At 40.7% G+C, this 16,265-nt stretch overlaps 1 protein-coding gene across 2 annotated transcripts in view; it reads left to right on the forward strand.

The window, feature by feature from the left end:
- The window catches only part of HAUS6 (HAUS augmin like complex subunit 6), a 184,029-nt gene that overhangs the window by 28,143 nt on the left and 139,621 nt on the right, over positions 1-16,265 (forward strand). For both annotated transcript variants that reach the window (XM_085634713.1, XM_085634721.1), the window contains exons 3-7: positions 4,759-4,837; positions 9,906-10,038; positions 12,764-12,905; positions 14,383-14,448; positions 14,547-14,598. In XM_085634713.1, the coding sequence (XP_085490839.1) occupies positions 4,759-4,837; positions 9,906-10,038; positions 12,764-12,905; positions 14,383-14,448; positions 14,547-14,598 (472 nt within the window). The remainder of the gene's footprint in view (positions 1-4,758; positions 4,838-9,905; positions 10,039-12,763; positions 12,906-14,382; positions 14,449-14,546; positions 14,599-16,265) is intronic.

Consider the following 16,265-nt stretch of genomic DNA (forward strand, 5'->3'; position numbering starts at 1 on the left):
ATTTACACCTGTTTCTTTGTGATTCGTTAAATTAATAGGAGGTAGGTGTTAGTTAGTGGGGGCTATGTGGGTTCAAGCAAATAGTTGTTGAGATGAATAGACTGATGGAGAATAGGTATTGTTAGGTTGCAGAGATAGGGTTTTATGAGACACCTTATGAAATAAGGTGTTTGTCATTTTCAGAAACACAATAATAGAGATTGACGCAGATAAGCATGCAACAAAGGGAAAGCCACACTCAGAAAGAGGTGGCACGCAGTAGATGAAACGAGTCACTTTGGGGAAAGGAAGAGAGGACTGAACCCAAAGTTAAAAAGTCAAGGTCAAATTTTCCGTAACTATTACTGTCACATGCCATATCTGATTCACTGGTATAAATTATATATTTCAGACACTCCATAAAAGTTGGGGCATTTGTATTCTTCCAGGCCCTACATATCTCTCGTCTTGCAAGGATGATCACATAGAATAAAAGTTTAGATACCGGTTCATTAAGATGATAATCTGTATGTAGTCCAAACATGATCAATCTTGGCGTAATTTCAATCTGTTTATCTAATACCTCAGATAAAAAAGCTTGCACCTTTACCCAATAGCCTGCTATTTCGGGACAATCTATAAACATGTGGAAGTCCTCTGCCGCAGGTAATTTACATCTTCGGCATTGATGATATAGGCCTGTATTCTTTGTTAACTTTTTTGGGGACATATATACTCTATATGTATTGTATAAATGTTACGGAAAAGTCTGGGCACCCTTGGTCGCATGGCGGAACAGATAGAGAATATTCCTATGATTTCACCTGGGCACGGTCTGTCTGGTCCCTTCAAAATGACGCGGGGTCACCTAACAGCGTAAAAAGAATTGGACAGTGGAAGCAGTGATTGCTTGAGGGTTTGAGCCTTTCTCTTTCCACATCGGTCTTACAACACCAGGGCCGGGTCAAATTTTCAAGCAGTTTTTTAGTATTAGATAGCACATGGGTACTTGCAAACATTTTCATCGGGGGCCAAAAGGTTTGGTCTGTGGTGTGACCCTCCCATGACCACCTCTGCCACGGATTCCTCATAACACTGCACCTCAAATCTCCATAACCACAGTTTCTCAGGTTCATTTAGTTTTGTAGCACCACTCATACCAGTGTAAGGTGTCAGAGCACTTTACACACACATTGCACAGAGACAGTCATATGGGTGTTGATCAGTGTATATAAAATGTTACACCAGACAGGACTACAAGGTATAGTGTAGCAGTGACATGTCAGCAATACCTGTAAGCAATCTAGTTTAGGAACGTAATATCATGGTTATGGGTTCTCTTTAATAATAACAATTGTTTTCTACCCAAATGAACCCTTATGGCAAGATTAGGAAAATTAATGACTAGGCGAAAATACAGATAGCTCTAAATTAGACCTTGCAGTTTGCATGTAGCTCTTTGATGGCAGTGAATAGCTCAATGTTCTATATTAGAAATTTGACTTATAAACAACACGTAATTACAGGAGCTCTCTTACAGAAGCAGTAATCCACTGACCTATTTACGTTATATGAACTTTGTTATCTGCATGGTACAAGTTCTTAGCACGGGCATTTAACCCTCTGTGCTACCTTAGTCAAAACTTCCACTAGACAAACCTCCGGTCTCTTTCCAGGAAGACGATTAATCACTGGATTTATCTTGACATTTTAATTCATGACTGAACATTGCTGGAGGCCTGGAACGGGGCAGCAGGTGCTTTTAAAGTGATATTCTTGAAAAAGAACAAGAACAAGAAGCAGAATATCATCTAGTACTTTTCCAAAATGTGCACGGATTGTGAATTTTCTGGTGTTCTCAATGTTGCAAATTTCCCAAGGAAATCTGCTGGTTTACCACTTTTGTACTGGTATATAACTCGTTGTTTAGTAGTGTTACATTTTAAACTGAACTTCCTATTACGACATGTTGCCGAGGCTGCTGAAAGTGAATTAGAAATGAGTTAGTGCTTGTGTCATTAATGTGATGTTGAAAGCTCGGATTTGTTCAATAATGGTTACTTTTAGTCATGCCGTGCTGAATCTGTGCATTTAGCTAATTAGATATGTAAGAAATGTGTATGAGAAACCCTTGTTTTTAAAGTCACATTTTCCGGGCCCTTTTCCTTTTCCACTAGAGATGCTGTCCGTTTTCCTTGGAAATCTAACAGAAGATTTTTGAGCTTTCCTAGATGCTAATAGGGATGCTGTCCGACTCTAATTATTTTGTTGCTAATTGGAGACTTTGTTTTTTGACTATTCTGTATAACACTGCAATTTTGAGCGTTCATAGCATTTAGTCTGTACAGGTTCCGCTCCCACAAGCGCCTCTGGAGTATAGGAATAGAGAGGGATGTACTAAGTTGGTGTATCTGTCTTTTTGAGAATCAATCTTACATAGTGATAACTGCATACCACGCGACTTAGCAGGGAGCATCATGCAGACTACACCTGAGGTTGCCTTTATCACCTACCACCCATTAACTCCTTTTGCTGTATAGTAGTGTCCTATGCGAAGGAAATGCCATGGATAATAAGACAAGACTGGATCAAAATTCCCCAACATCTGCAGATAATCTAATATGCCTTGTGGCAGTATAATCCTGGATGACCATATAGCTTTCTGCATTTTGACGCCAACAAAATAGAACCGCTGTTGGTGGAAAAAAGTTTGACCAGGTGAAGACTACCTATGGCCTCGTGCCATGGGGTTAGCTCCTTCCTCAATGTGCGCAGTAAAATCACTCTGTGCCCATGTAGACGAAAATTTGTCTATGGAGTCATCAAATCAATGCCCATCATGTTTTTGTTCATTGAAAGTTATGAAAAAATCTTGCCTATAATACGACATTTACACAAGCCTTATCGGTGTGTATTGTATCCAGAATTCACTATCACAAAATAATAATAATTCTGGAGCTTATAAAGCGCGACAGCTACCCCAAACAGGGGTGTCCCGGAGCTGAAGCAGCAGGTTATTGCGTCCAGAGAGAGCTCCGGTGTTAACCGCCCATATTAATCTGCACTAAAGAGCCACGTCTTCAAGGCCTTTCTGATACAGGTTTCTGAATTAGCCAGCCGCAGGAACCCTGGTAGGGCATTCCACAAAGAAGCCGTTCTGACTGAAAGCTCTGCCACCCAGGCGTGTTTTGGCAAAGCGTGGGGTGCACAGCAAGTTAAGAGAATTTGATCTCAACGCACAATTTTGTTTGTAGGGACACAGTCTTTCCTTCAGATAGCCAGGTCATTTTCCGTTAAGGGCCCGATAGGCCAACGTCATGCCCTTGAATTTAATTCTTTTCTCCACTGGAAGCCAGTGGAGCTCCTGTAGATGCGGAGAGACATGGTGTCGAAACGGTATACGACGAACCAGTCTGGCAGCCGCATTCTGTATCATCTGAAGGCAACAAATGGCGTATTTGGGGAGGCCAAGATATAAGCCATTCGCGTAGCCTAGATGTAACTGTGGCATGTATTACTGATTGGCTGCAATCTTCCGGTAGGAAATGTAAAACGTTCCGGAGTTTTTTAGTTTACTAAAGCAAGTTGCAGAGACCTGCTGTATTTGGGCTGAAAAAGAGAGGTCCGTCTCCCATCTTACCCCTAAATTTCGGATACGTGTGGCAGGGGATGGTGGTGATGGACCCATTTCTGACGGCCACCATAGATCTGAATCTGGCAAAGAACGAAGAACCGTGTCTAGGTCGTCTAGAATCTTTTTCTCAAGTAAGAAGGGAACAGCATTGGCTCCTTTCAGACAGAAAATCCTGTTTAAAACCCTCATGCTTAGGGTATTCTAGGATCCCCCAAAAATCCTCTGGCAATCTGATTCAAATGCTATATATCCCACAGAGATCTCAGTTTTACCCAAAGTAGGGCAAGGAAGGGCAGGTGTTCAAGCTCTTTCATATCTCGGGCCATGGTTATGAAACAACCGTCTACTTCAGATCAAAGCCACGGAGTCTTAACATGTGCTTTTGAACCTTCCTACATTGTTAATTTCGTTGAAGGGTATTGCTGGTTGTTGTCTGTGACCTGTTCTTAGTCTATTGAGCGCCAATATGCCCTAGGGCAAACTCTGTGTTTTTATAAGTTTTGTAATTTTTACATGTTCTTTTTACTGGTGATACAATTAGGGTTAGAGACTTAATTTGCGTAATCTTTTTGGAAGATCTGCCTGAAGTGAGGTATGGCTCATTTCTCTTATTTGAATTCTCTTTTTAAGTTCTGTTTTGTTTCTGTTGTTTCATGAGGCAGAAACCAAGAAGTCTTCAGAGGTAGTGGGAATGTAATCCTCATGTTACCAAATGTCAAATAGGGGACTGGTTTTCAGTATCAGTTATAGGTTTCTGTGACCTGTATATGATGGGAAGATGACCTGTCTTATTTATTAGGCAATCTTTATATTCTTGGAGTTTTATGAACAAGGTGATTAAACACGTGTGTTACTGTAATACAGAACATTTTGGCGAAGTCTCTTCTGGCTCTGTCTGTGGAGTTTATGAATGTTGAAGTGACTGCGATGCTTTCTTTCCCCTTACTAATATTTGTGCTGTTTGTGGTAAGTTGCCAGTTTATAATACAACTGTTCGTTAGTTCACAAGCCTTGCAATCTTTTCTCATACAGTCTGTGCACACACATGATTGAGATATAGTAACTGCACCTTTTAGCTGTGTTTCTCAGCTTTGCAGACACTTTCATGCAGTGACTTGTTTCCTTTTGTGTGTGTAAATTAACAGGTATTGTTGGCCTCCTATGGACAAAAAGAGGGATGCAGAGTTTAGAAAGCTGTGCTGCGAGTGGCTGAGGAGCATCTCTGTAAGTACTGTATTTTCAAAGATAATGCTGGTGCTTCATTGTGTTAACTTTTTATTGAGGTTTTTTACAAACTCCTGTTTGTTTGCGCAGTTCTGGTGACGCATATAACCCATCTTGACCGCGGTCTTGGATACAACCCAGACACAGTTGCTGCCATGTTTGAAAATAATATAAATTGCTGTTGCTTTAATATCTCCTTGTCCTAATAGTCCCTGGCCCTTAGACTGTGCAAGCCACAATTTGAACCTACATCTGATTGTACTGGCTGCTGACCTAGATAATCTCAGTTCATGGTAATTATGGTCATGCAAAACAGTATAATTGCAGTGTACCTATGGCTATCGGCAAACACAAAAAGTGACAATAGTTATGCTTACAAATAGTCTGGCCACTTGGCAATCTGTATAGTCTGGCCACTTGGCAATCTGTCTAGTAGCATTCTATCTCATTGTCTTTTTGAACCCGTGCCACCAAAGATTAGACCGAGCTATATGCACATCAGCCTTGGTTCTGGTCTAATAGGAGCAATTCGGCTGAGACTGCCAAGGAGCTCTGAACCGAAACACATGCAGCCCAAGACTGGTATCAGCCTATTTCGGCCTCTTCAGTCCGATGCAGATTGGTTCCATTAGCACAGTGAGCAAGAGACCCACATCTCGGCCTACTCATGGCCACTTGGGGCATGTTTGATATAACGTCGTAAGTGGCCAAGGGCATTGCCCATGGACTGTGGGTGTGAGTGCTTGGAGTTTAAGCATTTGTGTTTTTTCTGCAACGACATACAGATAGATTGTGGGTTTCTCCCTTCTCTTTGAATTCATCTCCCTCTTGTTTGTCCACCGTTGAGACATGTTCCGTTAGAGCTGAATCTGAAGAAAAGCAGCCTTGGGCCAAAGTAATTGGGCTAATGCTGACAGCTGGCACGAGTGAGCATCCCCGGGTTTCTGTATGTTATATATGACATTCATTTTTTTTGCTCTCGCTAGGGCTGTTTTCTTTTAAATTAGACCTAAAATTCTTTGAGTGCAAACTTAGTTGCTGTCAGCTCTAGAAAGTTGATGTCACCATTGTTGTTTTTGCTTCCAGATACTAAATGCTATGCAAACTAATCGCAACGGTTGAAGGAGACCATCAAACCATAACTTGATCCCCTATTACATTATTTTATAATTCGATTTACTTTTGGTATCTCGCATCGAGTTGAAATCAGTCCTGCTGATACCAGTGTTTCGATTGATGCAGCTACCTTCTGCCTGGGTATGTGTTGAACATTATACTGTACGTGTTTTCACCACGTGTGTATTTCGCGAACGCGTTGGTCTGTATCAAGCCATAAGCAGTACTACATTTCCCATGAGGCATGACATCATACTGTAGTTTAGTAACCATTTTTCGCGTTCAAGGAACGGCGAGTTTACGTAGCGCTAGGCGCGTCTTTTGATGATTGATTCCAAATGCGCGTATTTTCGCTATTGAAGCAAACTTCCTGGTCCCGATCGTTGCCTCCCACCCTGCTCGGTACTTCCTGGGGCAACGACGGACAGATCTATGCAGGGTAGCTTTGGGGCGTCCTCACAGTGATTTGCCTATTTCTCGCACTCGTAGTTTTAGTAACAGTGGGGACTAACATCAGTTAGCCTTATAAGTGACCCGCTTAATCTCGGAGTATCAGAGATGGTGGGGATAGCTTGTGCAAGTAGAGTTATTTGACCCTGATTTAGACGCTAGCTTCGTGGTTTTAAAACCGCCACGCTATGGTTTTTGCTATTTTAATAAACAAATAGGGGCCACTGAAGAGTTGGTGTTATGGCATGGGCAGCCAACTGAGGGGGAGGGCACACTAAAGTGCGCAAGCATTCTGCGTTCAATTTCACGCAGGATAGCCACTGAGATTGACTTTAGGCTTTCTCATTTTTAAGAATATGTTCTTCTTTTTTGTCACCCACGATTTAGAGCGGGCCTCCTTTACCTGAGCCAGGTTCCAGGGTGGGTGAGGTGCAATCCCAGGTCACGTGGGGTAAGCATTGTGTAGATTCCTTTACAGCAATGAATAGGCAGACCCACATAAAGGGCCTGCTTTAAGACTGCACTGTTGATGTTTGAGATGGATTCTGTGTGTTAATTGTCCTATCTCCATAGGTGATGCTTGCACCCTGTGACTCAGAGGATTAGGACACCTTGAGGTCGTATTCATTACAACCTTGTTTATTTGTTTACTTTCACATCTTTCTTATATGTGTGGGCACGTTTCACTATTGGAAGTGTACTAACCTAATGCAGTAGCATCATTTCGAAGAACTAAGGTCCTGAAGAAAGCCGTGGGCAATATTCCCTGTTGGCTGAAACATGTCGACCCATATTTAGCAGCAACTAGTTGGTACTGCTTATAACTTTGATACACTTTTTTTTAATCTAGGTGTGTGGAGTGAATTGAATTACATCGTACTCTCTACACAACCTTTTTTAGATTTCACTGTCCTTCTTGCACTGCACTTTTACTTTTGTTTGGATGCCACAGTTTTTCACGTGTCTTGTTTGTTTTATACTCGTCAGCCCGAGTGAGCAATAGAGCTTCTAACTAGCGAGGCAGTCTCTATGATCAAGAGACATACCTCTGCCGAAGTTGGATACCAGATGATAGATACGATCAAGAGAGTATTTCTGCTCTCACTATCTACCCCAGTGAATGAGGAAGGTTGATGGTAATCCAAGCTCTGCTCTAAGGACGTTCGGGCCTGATTGGCTTTATACACCTATTTCCTTCTTCGTTGTCTTTTGTGCTGTCTGTTATTAGACCCCCAATTCTCTTGTGTGTGTATAGTCTAGTTATGGGGATTAGAATGTGGGCAGGTCTTTAAATATTCTTCTCTCAGACCCTTTCTCTAAGTAGTATTTTTTTTTTTTTGAAAAACCTTTATTACAATTTCAGAGAAATACAAGTATGGGCCTACAACCAATAGGCCGGCCGCTAAAATGCAGTGTGACCCTAGGTACAGCTGAACATTCACGTCGATGAAGCCATAAAAAGGGGTCACTGGAGAGTAAATCCTTGCCGTCGGCCGCAGTCGCAGTCCATGAACAAACAAAGGTTTCATATTTTTAAGAAACGAAAAACAACAAACACACAAGGCAAAGGAATTTAATAACAGTAGCATGTGCCCCTCGCTAAGTAGTATTTTTGATTTGCTTCCAGATACTCAGAACAGTCATGTCCTTTAGATGTGCTCTCACCCCTTCAGTGAAACATCTATGGTAATTTAAGTAAGACAAAAAACACTTGCAGGCAGCTGAGGGTCCAGAAACGGTCTGCCAAACAACAAGTTCTTATCGGTACACCATTTGAGACTGTGCAGAAGTTTGAAGTCTACTAATACAAGATTATCCCATTGGCCCATCGCTTGTGACCGTTGCCTTGACACGCACTAGTAATGGGTGCATGTGGAGCTGTGCATGCGGCACTGTGGCAATGCAATCGTTTCATAATCCTGCTCATTGTTGAGGGATGTCCTGTCTGAAAAGGCACATCCGTTGAATTACCATCACCTTCTTTTGACTGGTATGTGTTTTGCCGTGGCAGTTCAAAACTTCTCCCAAGGAGGGCTGAATCTCCTGAGGGCAGAGATATGGTGTTGTTTGTAAATCCTAACCTGTACAAAAGCAAGATGGTTGCTTTAGCTTGTTCTGGGAATTGCTGGCAGCTGGTGCTCTTTGTCAGCCAATCATCTAGATATGGAAATATGAATGTTACTGTGACTGCTGCTAAGCACTTTGTAGAGAGCCTTGCCACTGGCACTCCGAATGGCGGACTTTTGAACTGATAATGTTGTCCACCTACCACAAATCTGAGGTAGCAATACTGTGCCAGAAAAATTCGGATGCAAAAATTGGCTTCCTTGAGATTAGGTGCCACCATGTGATCTCCTGTACAGAGCTGTAGAATAAAGTGTTTTTTGTGTCCAAATTGAGTCCTTATGATGTATTTTGTGAGCTCAGAGGTACAATACATTTAAAGTGTTGAGGGTTGCTTCGAAGGGCATTAGGAAGGAGGAAAACATAAAACGCAGAAATTTGCTGTTGCTGAAGTTTGGGGATTATTTTGACATGTATCCTGATACACAGTGGTTCTGTAGCTATGTTTGGAGAAGAAATGTTTTGTGTACCTAGATTATGAGATGCGTATACCATTATTTAGGATTAGAATTTGAGATGGGCTTATGTTTCAAATGGTATTTTAAAGAGCCGTATTGAGTTGACAGCATAATGGTTTTGTGCTGAAGTTTGACTTCTCAAATCTATATAACCAGGGATCTCCCTTACCAAAAAAACCATAAACCTTTTAGTTTAAAAAAAAAAAAAAAAAGAAAAGGCATTTTAGCGCCGATTCCTGGTTTCTTTTACACGTTTGAAAAGCGATAATTTGAAAATGGGTGTAGCATTGCTTTTAGTACTTAACATGGCATTAGCGGGAGTATTTTGAGCTGACACAATATTTGTATTTACTGTGGGTTAAAGCTTCAGATGGGAGGTTAAAAGTACAATATGAAAACTGGTTTTTGTCTAAGGAATTGATTTCCCTTGATCACAAAATGGAAAATTATTAATCTATACAACAGAATAAAATTACTAATTTTCAATAATTGAGTTCAAATTACATAATGTGTGTGCATTGTGGATTTTTGTTTGCTCTTGTTAAAACATCCCTGAGGATGCATTTCCCCATGCAATCCTAAATCCTTCAGCACTTGCACTGTGGCCTTGTTGCAGTTTTTGCTGCCACCTTGTTTGCTTGATTTCTTAAGATCCGAACAGAGCACGTCTGCAATGTGACTTTCCCCTTTACCTCATTTGATCTTTCCATTGTGGTTGGTAAAAGGTTAATTAAGCCTGTTTCTGCCAACATTTTTGTTTTGCTAGAAATTTAACAAGTCTCATTGAGTGAAAATAACAAATGTATAATGGGTCCTTTTAGTTGGGAAATTATGTATCGTATAAAAAATGTGGTCTATGCTCTCTAAGCGCAAAGTGTCATTCTGCCTTGTAACAATATCGACATTCTTCTTTTCCACAGGATGAGTGTGGCAGTGACTTTCCACAAGTTGTGGCATCATTATTTCTTTCCCCCGGTGGCCCTAAATTTATTTTTCTAATGTTCAACTTTGCAAAATACGTTGTACTACAACAGATAAAAAAGGTTGCAGATGGTAAGTTGTTTATGATGGTACTGCGCATTGTGTTTTACCCTTGTGCTTGAAATGGAGGGATGTGTGGACGTAATTGTACACGTTTTATAAATAATATTGTCATGCTGAAACGCTAGGTACATACTAGATGCGATCATTGGGAGCACTGTGATTGCGTTAATCCTGAAGAGTAGCACCAAGCCTTGGACTGCAGTGAAACCCAGTTAATATTTAGATATTAAGATTTTTTTTGGGGGGGGAGTTAGTAGTAGTTAAATGGATTCTGAAATGTACATGCTGTACTATATGCAAGATGTGTCTTTAGCTAATGGGACCAGTTCATCCTGCGAGATGACAGTACCCAATTTACACTAAATTCTCCAACTGTTTGCTACTTTATTGTGGTTAGGGAAGTAGTACACAAATGGCAGATAAGGACTTTGAAAATGGGGCTTCCCAAGAAAAATCGGTTTTATTAAGTTTTTTATTTTAACCTATGGAAACATTGTACAAGTTCAGTTTTCAGGTCTTATTCCAGTATATGCTGTCACCCATTTAGAAATGTGTACATTTCAAATGGATGGATAATTTTTCGTGGGTGTATTAAGCATTAATATTCATCTAAAATACACAGTTGGCTGACAGAGCACATGTTGCTCAGAGATCTTTCATGTTAAACTGCTGGCGTTTTTACGTTTTCGCTTGCACTGTTCTTGCAAAATCTTTTATAAACAAAAATGAGAGGCTAAGAACATGCCCATTACTTACCCATTACTTACCATTAGTTGGCTTGCACATCATTCTAGTTTCCTTTCTTGTGATTGGGCGCCGCCTCTTTTTTTGCTTTATGCATGACCGCCAAAGGAAGGTTATTTAGGAATAAATGTCAAACTGCTGTTACTTTCTGCGTGATCTGTGGTGACCATTATTAGTTGTTTGGCTCAAATAAAACGTAGAACCGAGAAATAGTGATTCTATCCCTCACAGTTGTTAGAATGCACTACATACCAGTTTATCTAGACTAATAATGTAGAACATATGAAGACTCCGGATGCATTTCTCTAAAATCCAGTAATGCCAGAGTGTCTGCGTACAATTAAACTTGGAAGGATAGGACCACCTCCTCCAAACAAACCTGCGCGCGCTCTCATGCTTTCTCCCCCCCCTCCCCCCCCCCCAACAAAAATGGTAAATGCCTTCCTTTGTCTCCTCTCTGAAGACTTCTGAACATTTAATTAATTTAAAATTTATAATTGTTTGACTATTCTAAATTATGTATTATGAGCGGGGTAATGTCTTTTTGGCAGGGGAAGAGGAAATGAGAGGATGTGGGTGGCCCCTAGATTACACATGAACCGCTATCTATCTGTTATCAAACTGTGCTCCCCACTTGTTGCGCCAAATTGTGCAAGTAAAATAGTGCGATAAACTAATGGTTTAAAATGAAAAAAGGCCACATCATTTCCTTTTAACATTTTTATTTACTGTGACATCCCTGAATGACGTTTATGATAACACTATAAAGCAATTAGGTAAAATATACCGCTTTGGAGGCATCAGATATTGAAGTATCAAAAAGAAGGTAGAACATTTTTACTCTATGTTCCACAATACAAAAGTGCAAACATTTTATGTGACCAGGTTTCAATTGCACCTTACGGAAAACTGCTTTCTACAGCTTTCAAGCAAATATAAATAAATTTCACTTCAACTAAGCAAGTTGAACTAAGTCATAACTGAATTAAAGACCATAAAAAAGCTCTGACATGGCCAGCGTTGACCTTGTCATACAAGCAATATGACATATTTCCCCATATGGCCCATACTCATTATTACTTAATAAGCATCTACAATAGTACATTAAACTATCCAAGCATAATAAAAGCAGCTTGAGCATACATGCTTTCATGGAATGAAGAAATATGCCAAAACCATGTTACTCTACCAAAAGCAGAGACATGAAGTCATGGTTTATTAAGCCCAAATCTAAAGTGAAAATCTGCAAGGGGCGTGTCTCGCCTGTCCGGCGTAATTTAATTGGGGACACACTGGGAGAACTTGAAGCTGTTATTTCTGTGTAGATGGCTGATCGCTGCACTGCTATGGTATGGTCTACTTACTTAATTCTCTGACCACCACCTATGGTCAATCCCTGCTAGCATGTGAATATAATGACTCTTGGTGACAGAATCCGGAGTATTGAGGTGAATACAGCATCTCACATTTTTCCCCAGGTACATTTTGGTAGTGGAGACCTGCCAACAATTTACTATGGTGAAATGGCAGGTTAGTACCAGCTCAAGGAAATTTTGGTGCACAAAGTACCAAAATCCCCTCGTGCCCCATTTTAAAAGGTGCACTTGTAGTAGGTGATGATTACAACGTCTAAATTCCAGGCCTCTGGGTATCGGATTATTGCATCTCCATCCGGGCCAGTCCTAATGAGTGCCTAGATTGTACAGCTTTAGCAGCCTCAGAAGATGAAAGTTGAGTGGTCCTGATGGAATTTGATACTGCGACTATGGGGTAAACATGCATCCCTGCATTAGTTGCAATAGCCAGCACCCCTGTTTAATGCAGTAATCGTGATAAATAATCAAGTGTCTATATAAAAGACTGGTGGGTCTAGCAACTTGAGTTACTAGACCTGTAGGTTCAGAGGCAGTTAGATGTTTCAGGACCTTTGAAGTATGCTAGTCACCCCTGTTCCAACTCTGGTTAACATAGAATTCCATTTTATCCGCAGAGGACTTTCTTTTTGCTTCATTGAATACAAAGCCTAAAGATATTTATACTGCAGTTGCAAGAAACAAAGTAGCGCAAATCCAATTTTTCCAGATCGTGCAAAAAGAAGATGCTGTTCTTCAAGAATACAAGAGAAAAGCACAGTAAGTTATATTGTTGCAGTGGGTGAAAGAAAAATGTTTTCTATTATGAACGCAAATAGTCCAGATTCCCACCTCACCTCCCCCAATTTCGGCAGATGATTTTGGGGCACTGTTGGACCATGACAATTTTCATGTTTTGTTGTGCAGCCCTTTTAGTTGGGTGTGCTGCTTGCTACAAATGAGCATTTTAGCCCTAAACATTGCCCATTAAAGGAATGAGTTGAGGAACTTGACTGACCTAGTATTTTCTTTTGTAGTCCATGTTTTGGTAAACTATTCCAGTCTTGGTGAGGTATTTGTTTTTGAATTTTCAGGGATTGGGTGGATGGAAGGTTGGGTCCCAGCTGTGCTTATGGGTCTTTTCACAATTTTAGGACATTGCTTGTTTATTTGTTCCATGTGTGGTCATTAGGATTCATCTATGTTTTCTTGGACAGAAAACATCATTTATCATTTTCCCCCATCTGTTGGATGAGGTCGGTATTGTCAGAGTAATAGTCCATTCCATTACATACATGAAATCTTTGCTTTTGCTCCAGAGTTTGGCTAAATGGTGCACTGATTGTAGTCCTGGCATTATTCTTCTGGATCCTTTTTCATTAGTGCCTACAACTTGGAAATGCACAAACCGTAAAAAAAATGTTTTACTGTTTGTGGGGAACTATTATATGATCTGTTTCATGCAATAATTTGAAGTTCAGATGGGGCTTAGCAGGTGCTGTGAGTAAAAAATAAATAAAAAAATAAGAAAAAAAAATATTAAAACATTTGAGTGATTGCTATTTGAGCAAACATGTCGCCAAGTAAATAAATCTCAAACATTTGCAGTACATGGTGAGCAAGCAGTACACAGGAGGATAGTGGAAATAGTTTTCTTGTTAAATCTAATACAGTGCAAACCTAGACCTGAGCCTAAAGTTAGTGATCTTGAGTTAGTGTTATTGGAGCACTGCCACCAGTAAGGACATTTAGTGTTCTTTTTTCCCTGTGTTGGATCACTACTGCTTTTCTGAGACTAGTAACACTGGCTAGTATTTTGATGTAAGCACTTAATCAGAGTTGTAAAATGCACACTGATGTTGCACTCCTAGTTAGTTCAGATGACCATCTTTAATGATGCCGATCCCTGCTTTCCTCAATTTGCTTTTGCACTGCCTGTCATGAAGTCTTGCAACAAGTAGTTTTACATAACATACCAATTTCCTCCAGCAGTCACTGGTCTCCAGTTTAGAGAAAATGCCTGCTTCATTCTTGCCTTGTTGGCTAAGCCTCGTGCATCTGAGCATTGACCAGGGAGTTGAGGGAGCGCACTCCCTGAGACTGTTATTTTAAATTGGCCTCCTCTCCCAAAACTGTTGCAGTCGCAAAGCCCTTTCTTAAAATCAATATAACCCATCAGTGGTTGGACCTCTAAAAAAAAAAAAAAAAAAAACAGCTAATTGTGTTCTGTGTACTTTTGCTTCTTTTTTTCTTGCAGGCTCCTCACAAAACATATCCGAGATTTGAGGTCTGAAAGCGCCTCTCTGCAGAGCCAGCTTCTAAAGTATGTATCCTTAAAAGCAAAATCATATTAATTTTTTGCGGCATAGTGCCAGATTTTATCTTTTCCTTATGTTGGAGTATGTTTTTATTTTGTATTAGGATGGAAGAAAAGCATGACGGATGTCAAAATCCAAATGAGAGCATTCAGAGGGTAGGTGTCTGCTTGTATTCCATTCAGTCCCATTCCTCCTCTTTACAACTTAAACTTCTGTAGCTGCCTAGTCTTGATTAAGGATGTGCTTGTGCATCTATTTCATAGTTTTGTTGCTCTATTATTAAGGATGCTACTTATAGTATGTTTAATTTTTACAAAGCACGTCTAATGCCACCAAAATGATTTGGCAGTAATTACCATAATCTAGTCCCTTGGACACTTATAATTAACTTTGAGTCCACGGAGGCTTTTATTTCTGCAGGGCATATGAGGCACCTTCATACGTTCATGGAATGCAAGCATAAGTATCTTGCAGGCCCTTAGGGACTGTTGAGGGTAAATTGTCCAAGGAAAAAGTAAAGACCTAGATCTTAGGTTTTTGTTGACAAAATAGTCATTAATTCTACTACATATGCAAACAATGTGCCATTAAAGCAATGTAAAATTGACCAACTTATGCTACTTTGTTTGCGTAATTGTGCATGTGTACAGCTTTCTGATCAGAGGCTATATGACATGTTTCGCAGTCGTATGCTGTCATTGCTTTGTGAACATTATTTTGCTGAAGTGAGTGTCACATTAAATTAAATGCTCCATTGCCTGCAATGTTAGTAACCACTATTTGTTTTGACCTGAAAGTCGTAGTAAGAGTCCACATTAGCAGCCTTAACTATGCCTTTGGTGTAATGGGGGTGCCTGGAGCGTTATTCATGAATTCAATATCTTTGATATTCATAAACAGTACAACAGAATGTTTTCCCTTTTGCCTGGTGGGAAAGAACTAAGGGGCTGATTACGATAGCTGGCGGATTGCCATCAAAAGGTGATTTACCCACTGCCATATTAGGATGGCGGTGGGAATCACTACTCTGCGGCGGTCGAAAAGACCGACTGCCACGGTTCCGCAAGGCGGACCTTTTCCGCTCGCCTTGCGGAACCCGGAACTAAGCAGTTATTGCGGCGGTGCCGTGCAAGCACCGCCGTCGTGATTACAATGGGCCTCTCCGCCTGCCTTTTGGAGGCGGATTCTCTGCGGTGGTGGTCGCATCATAATTGGGGTGGCGGGACCGCTGGCATGCATGCAGGCGGGCGGTCTGTCCCTTTACCGCTAGGTTAGTTCGCTCGCCATCCTAATGACCCCCTAAGTATGGAGTGATAATGGGCCAGATTTGGGGAGGGTGAGAAAAACCCTGATGCCAGTCTTAGAGTCAAAATCTATATCACTTCCACTCGGTGTCTGGCTGCTTGTCCAGTCATCTATTGACACCTAATCTATTTTTGCCTTGCAAGTTGGTGACACAAGCAGCAATACAATTGCACAGAACTCCCCTCTCAGAGTTTTGGAATGGGGGGGATAGGTGGGATCGAGACAATCTTTCATGATTACGGAATAATGCCTTTCTTTGGTCTATGTGACCATATTTCCAAAGTTGGTGAGGGCTGTGATCACTGAAGCATTCACAGATCAGCTAAGCAGTTTGTACATCTTGGCTGAAAGCAAAGGATTTTATCTGATTTTCCCAAACTTAAATTGGAGATTAAAGCTCTTGGGCATTTGGCATGGAATTTGTGGTTTGTCTTGTATGACTGCTGCTATATGGTAAGTGGTATGACTCAATAGGGATATTTAAAATATTTTTGTTGTTGTATATAGTGCGAACTTG

This window comes from Triturus cristatus, chromosome 2_1, assembly GCF_964204655.1.
Source record: "Triturus cristatus chromosome 2_1, aTriCri1.1, whole genome shotgun sequence".
In the NCBI taxonomy this organism is placed as follows: Eukaryota; Metazoa; Chordata; class Amphibia; order Caudata; family Salamandridae; genus Triturus; species Triturus cristatus.